The 6,644-nt window shown below is 39.9% G+C and overlaps 1 protein-coding gene across 1 annotated transcript in view; it reads left to right on the top strand.

Moving 5' to 3' along the window:
* The first annotated feature begins 6,256 nt into the window (after nt 1-6,256).
* The window catches only part of LOC129410896 (metalloreductase STEAP3-like), a 6,046-nt gene continuing 5,658 nt past the window's right edge, over nt 6,257-6,644 (top strand). The window contains exon 1 of the mRNA XM_055159868.1: nt 6,257-6,427. Within this exon, the coding sequence (XP_055015843.1) occupies nt 6,257-6,427 (171 nt within the window). The remainder of the gene's footprint in view (nt 6,428-6,644) is intronic.

Raw genomic sequence — 6,644 nt, 5'->3', positions numbered from 1 at the left:
ACCTATATGTTAGAAAACATAGTGGAGCCAGTTTTCTAACATCAGACGTAACGTTTTCCCAGGATCATTAACAAATATCAGGTTCTCTGTGTGTTTAGATTCAAACATTCACGACTACAGCCACAGAAACAAATAATAAAAATAATATAAAAAAATATATACAAATAATAATAAATAATAAAAATAATATAAAAATACACATAATATAAATAAAAAATAATAGAATAATAAAAATACAAATATATAATAAAAGAAATAATATAAATAATACATTATACATTATAAATAATACATGAAATATTGTATTAGTTATTTTCCTGTTTTATTTTTACTTGTACATTTACATTTATATAATTCTGTCTCACTTGACTTTGTCTCTTGCTCTTTTTTTGTTGTTGTTGTTGTTTCTTTAGAATTTATTATGACCATTTATATTTTGTCTTTGTTCTTCTGTTGTGTCGTGGACTCTGTCCAAATCATTTTCCTGTGGATCAATAAAGTTTGTTTCAGTCTCAAACTCGATCCTTCATCAGTTGAAACTCTCCTTAAACGGTTTGAAATGTCTCCGTTTTAGATTTGCACAGACCTGAGGAGATTTCGTCAGACGACCCGTGGCCCCGGTGATAAAACACGTCCAGTCCGACGTCCTGAAAAGCACACGGGCCCTCGTCTCTGTCGGGGTCAAAGGTCAAAGTGAATCTACTCCCACAGATTCTGTCGCCCGAACAACAAACAAACAAACAAACAAACAAACAACAAACTGAACCCAGAACTGTTTTAGGAGAGTCACTGAGTTAATGATTGATTTGGAATAATGTTGCTAAAATGAGACGGAGGAAATGGATTTGTCTCATAAAGATTCACACAAATAAACAAAGATAAAAATAAATCTACAGACATTTATAAAAATACAAATATACAAATGTGTCGCACAAATAAATCCATGAATTAGTATAAATAAATGTGTATTTGTAAATTTATTTGAGATGTGAAGATAAATGGGTTGGACTTTGTTTGTGGTGTTTAGTTTCAGTCTGGATGACGTCGTTTTGAGACGTTTCTCTCGCACGACCAGATTCACAAAGAAATGTGAACGCAGCTCCACAGAACGACCAGCAGAGGGCAGAGTGCAGCACACAGAGGCAGTATTCGTAGTATTTGTAGTAGTAGTAGTATTTGTAGTATTTGTAGTATTCGTAGTAGTATTTGTAGTATTTGTGGTAGTATTTGTGGTATTTGTATTATTTGTAGTATTTTAGTAGTAGTATTTGTAGTATTTTTGTAGTATTTGTAGTATTTGTAGTATTTGTAGTATTTGTAGTATTTTTGTAGTATATTGTTGTAGTATTTGTAGTAGTAGTATTTGTTAGTAGTAGTGTAGTATTTGTAGTATTTAGTAGTATAGTAGTAGTAGTAGTATTTGAGTAGTAGTATTAGTAGTTATTTGTAGTAGTATTTGTAGTATTTGTAGTAGTATTTGTAGTATTTGTAGTAGTATGTAGTATTTGTTTGTAGTGTTTGTAGTAGTATTGTAGTAGTATTGTAGTATAGTAGTAGTAGTAGTTTGTAGTTTGTAGTAGTAGTATTTGTATAGTGAAGTAGTATTTGTAGTAGTAGTAGTAGTATTAGTAGTATTTGTAGTGTTGTAGTAGTATAGTAGTAGTATTTGTAGTATTGTAGTAGTAGTAGTATTGTTGTATTATTTGTAGTAGTATTTGTAGTAGTATTTGTAGTATTTGTAGTATTTGTAGTAGTAGTAGTAGTAGTAGTAGTAGTATTTGTAGTAGTAGTAGTAGTATTTTGTAGTAGTAGTAGTATTTGTAGTAGTAGTAGTGTAGTAGTAGTAGTAGTAGTAGTAGTAGTAGTATTTGTAGTAGTAGTAGTAGTAGTAGTAGTAGTAGTAGTAGTATTTGTAGTAGTAGTAGTATTAGTAGTGTAGTAGTAGTAGTAGTATTGTAGTATTGTAGTAGTAGTAGTATTTGTAGTAGTAGTATTTGTATAGTATTAGTAGTATTTGTAGTAGTAGTAGTATTTGTAGTATTTGTAGTAGTATTTGTAGTACTTTATCTGTAGTAGTAGTAGTAGTATTTAGTAGTAGTAGTAGTAGTGTAGTAGTAATTTGTAGTAGTACTAGTAGTAGTTAGTAGTAGGTAGTAGTAGTAGTAGTTAGTAGTTATGTATAGTAGAGTTAGTAGTAGTTGTAGTAGTAGTAGTAGTATTTGTAGTAGTAGTAGTAGTAGTAGTAATAGTATTTGTAGTAGTAGTAGTATAGTAGTAGTAGTATAGTAGTATTGCCTAGTAGTAGTAAGTAGTGTAGTAGTATTTGTAGTAGTTGTAGTAGTATTTGTCGAAATGAATCAAGAATCAAACTTTTTCTGGATCTTTGGACAAAATCAAACAAAACCCAGATCCAGACTCTGTGCTGCCCTCGTGTGGTCACATCTGGAACTGCTCCTCTTGTTTCATGTGGCTCCCTCTGGTGGAGACGACGAGAAAACAAAAAAACACTCCTACAACCTGGTCTAGTCCTGGTTTAGTCCTGGTTTAGTCCTGGTTTTAGTCTCTTTTTAGTCAGTTCTGGTTTAGTCCTGTTTAGTCCTGGTTTAGTCCTTGGTTCAGTCCTAGTCCTGGTTTTCCTAGTCCTGGTTTTAGTCTTGGTTTAGTCTTGGTAGTGCTCCCTGGTTTAGTCTTGGTTTAAGTCTCCTGGTTTAGTTAGTCCTGGTTTAGTCCTGGTTTAGTCCTGGGTCTTGGGTTTAGTCTTGTCAGTCCTGGTTTAGTCTTGGTTCAGTCCTGGTTTAGTCCTGGTCTAGTCCTTTAACATCTTAGGTTCTTTTTAAAGACAGTGCAGTAAAATGTATTTACCTTGTTGACATGTTTCGGCTGCTGCTGCTGCATCTTCAGAACTGTCACCGGTGTTGGTGGTGACGTGTCGTATATCAGCTGTTGTTACTTCCTGTGGGCGTGGTCAGACCTGATGGACCTGCAGGTGGCTCAGACTGACCACGCCTCCCGTCGCCCGATGTTCTCTGGAGGAGGGTGTCCCAGGTGTGTGAAAGGAGGAAGGCTCCGTCATCGCGGTTAATGCTGACCCTAACCCTAACCCTAACCCTAGTTTTCACGGTGCTGTTTGATGTTGCTGAAATCAGTAAAATATTGGCACAAGTCGAATTTCTCTGCATTTTGATTGAATCTGAGGAACGACTACAGTGAAAACTCGACCGTCACCAGAGGTGGAAACCCCTAACCTAACACCTAACCCTAACCCTAACTGTTATGTCCCCTATAACAACAAGGACACAACGTGTATAAAACCCTTGAGGCAAGTCGGTTTGGCAAACTTTTATTTGACAGCCAAACATTCATTAAAGTGTACAAAAAAAATGAACAAAAGGTTGGTGGGAGGAGGCGTGGGCCAGTTGCCCAAATCAACAAACAAAAGTATAACAAAACAGGCCCTAACTGAAAACTAAGCTACAAAAAGAAAGAAATCAAAAGCCTCGCTACCTGGTCTAAAAGGAGAATTTGGAAAACTCAAAACAACAAGGGTGGAAACTGATAACTAATGCGTCTAACAACAAAAATCTATGTGATGAGTGTACAGGGATCCCCAAACTTACCTAACCAATCCTCCCACCAACAAACCTGGCTAGCAGCTTACACAGAGAGAGAGAGAGAGAGAGAGAGAGAGAGAGAGAGAGAGAGAGAGAGAGAGAGAGAGAGAGAGAGAGAAGAGAGAGAGAGAGAGAGAGAGAGAGAGAGAGAGAGAGAGAGAGAGAGAGAGAGAGAGAGAGAGAGAGAAGAGAGAGAGAGAGAGAGAGAGAGAGAGAAGAGAGAGAGAAGAGAGAGAGAGAGAGAGAGAGAGAGAGAGAGAGAGAGAGAGAGAGAGAGAGAGAGAGAGAGAGAGAGAAGAAGAGAGAGAGAGAGAGAGAGAGAGAGAAGAGAGAGAAGAGAGAGAGGAGAGAGCGAGAGAGCGAGAGAGCGAGAGAGAGAGAGAGAGAGAGAGAGAGAGGCCGCACACAGCTCCTTTTAAACAGCCCTCTCCACTCTGATTGGCAGCCAGCTGACCAATCAGCTCCAGTTCCGGTCACACCCACAGCACCTGAACACACAGGCAGAGGAGAGAGCAGCACACAACTAAACAAATGCCTGCATGTAACACCCCACCCTTATAAATTCAAACATAGTTTGAATGCTTGTTACTATGGATCCTTGATAAAGCATCAGCAACTATTTTTCAATCCTCTTTTATGTTTAATTTCCAGATTGTAATTTGCAGGATCAGTGACCATCTCATGAGCGTGATTCTTGTTGTACATTCTTGAAAGAAATGTAAGGGATTATGATCAGTGAATACTGTATGGGCTGGGGACAGAACTAAGATAGACTTCGAAGTGTTGCACTGCAAACATAAGGCTAGGGTTTCCTTCTCAACAGTAGAGTACTTTAACTGATGTTTGTCAAATTTGCGAGAAAAAAAACTTACAGATGATCAAAGCCTTGATCATCTTCTTGGAGAAGGACAGCTCCAGCTCCCACCATGCTAGCATCCACCTCCAGTTTGAATGGGCGCTGGAAGTCTGGGCAGACAAAACAGGTGCAACACAGAATAGCTTTTAAGCTTCAAAAGATTTTGACACTCATCGGACAATGAAGGGCTTAGCGGGGCTTGTGAGAGCAGTCAAAGGCGCTGCTACTGAGGAGAAGTTCTTACAGAACCGGCGATAGTACCAGCCATGCTAGGAAGCGGCGCAACTAACTTCTTGCTGTAGGCGTAGGGAAGGTAATAATGTTGCGATTTTAGCTTCACTGGGCACACTTTTCCACCGCCAACCTGCTGACCAAGATATTGTACAGTGCCTTGTCCAAATTCACATTTGGCAAGATTAAGGGTTAGCGATGCAGCAGACAGTCTTCAAAAACTTCCCTCAGGGTTGCTATATGACAAGCCCAATCATTGTATACACAACAATATATCCAAATATGCTCTGCAGTTTGGTACGCCTCCCAACACTTTATTACCAACCTCTGAAAAGTGGCCGGGGCATTGCAGAGTCAATGGCATACGGTGTACTGGAGGAAGTAATCTGGGGTCACAAAAGCTGAAATATCAGAGGCGCGGGTCGTTAACAGAACTTGCCAATATCCTTTAACATGTCGAGTTTACTCACGTAGGTCGCGGGACCTATTTCATCAATACAGTCATCAATAGTGGCAGAGGATGAGCATCTGGTACAGTTACAGCATTGACCTTCTGAAATCTGTACAAACCTGGGGCCCCATCAGCTTTTGTATCAAGGAGACAGGAGAACTCCAGGGACTTGAGCTGGGCACAGCAAGTCCATTTTGTATTAAATACTCAGCTTCCTTTTTCATAATTTCCCTCTTAGCTGGGCTGACTGGATAAGCATGCAGCTTAATTGGCGAAGGGTTAGTCAGGAAATATCATGTGATATAACTGATGTTTGAGAGGGAATGTCACTGAATAGTCTGGGAAAGTCCAATATAAGTTGTGTGATGTCATCACCTTTATCATTGGGAGTTTTTGACAGATAGCTGGACAGATTTTCAGTATTTGGCTGTTGCTGAGCTTAGCTCCTTGGGGTGTGGCACTCTGCATTAGTAGGCCATCTTCAGGATCTGAGGAGCTCACCTTTGTGAATGCGCAACAGTGGAAGAATCTTGTCAACACAGGGACTGCCGTTCAGGTTGGTCACTCCGAGCCTGGTAGAGTTTCAGCATTCACGTGGCAAACTCTGGAGCGCCCCTCCGGTCCGGTGTGTGAATGACATAGTTGGTGTCGCTCAGTTCTTGTCTACAACATAGGACCAGAAAATTTAGTAGAGAGTGAGAGCCAGGTATAGGTAAAAGAAGCAGAACTTTGTCACCAGGCTGGAACGTATGGACAACTGCTTTTTTAATCAAAATTCTCTTCATTTGGTCTGAGAGGAGGCCAGAGCTTCTTAGCCAAAGAGCAGGCTCTTTTTAAACGCTCTCTGAGTGTAGAGACATATTCAAAATGTTTTGACTGTTTTTGTAGGAGTAATGAGCTTTCTTTGAGAATTTTCAATGGGCCTCTGACTTCATGTCTGAAGACTAGCTGTGAGGGACTGAAGCCTAATGATTCCTGTACAGCTTCTCTAGCAGCAAAGAGCACCAGTGGGACCCCATCATCCCATCCTTGGTGACTCAAGGCAGTGCTTTTTCAGCATCGATTTCATAGTCTGATGGAATCTTCAAGTGCACCTTGACTTTCAGGATGGTATGGACTGGAGGTGACATGTTTGATTCCCAAAGCATGCAGAGCATGGGTGAAAACTTTGGATTTAAAATTGGTACCTTGATCTGTTTGGACAACCTTTGGCAACCCAAATGTAGAGAAGAACTTTACCAGAGCCTTGGTGATGACAGGAAGGTGATTTTCCTCAGGGTACTGCTTCAGGGTACCTGGTGGAGGCACATAATGGTGAGCAAAAACTGATTTCCCGGTTTTAGTTCTTGGTAACGGCCCACACAATCAATAATGATTTTTCAAATGGCTCACCCATCACCGGTGTTGGACACAGTGGTGCAGGAGGAATCACCTGGTTAGGCTTTCCGGCCATTTGGCAACATAACATGTTCGCGTGTTTACACATCTGACTTTA

The sequence above is a fragment of the Boleophthalmus pectinirostris genome, unplaced genomic scaffold (genome assembly GCF_026225935.1).
Source record: "Boleophthalmus pectinirostris isolate CB_2022bp ecotype Guang Dong unplaced genomic scaffold, ASM2622593v1 HiC_scaffold_2825, whole genome shotgun sequence".
Classification (NCBI taxonomy): Eukaryota; Metazoa; Chordata; class Actinopteri; order Gobiiformes; family Gobiidae; genus Boleophthalmus; species Boleophthalmus pectinirostris.
Note: the sequence above shows the minus strand (reverse complement) of the source record. Positions and strands in the feature narration are given on the sequence as shown.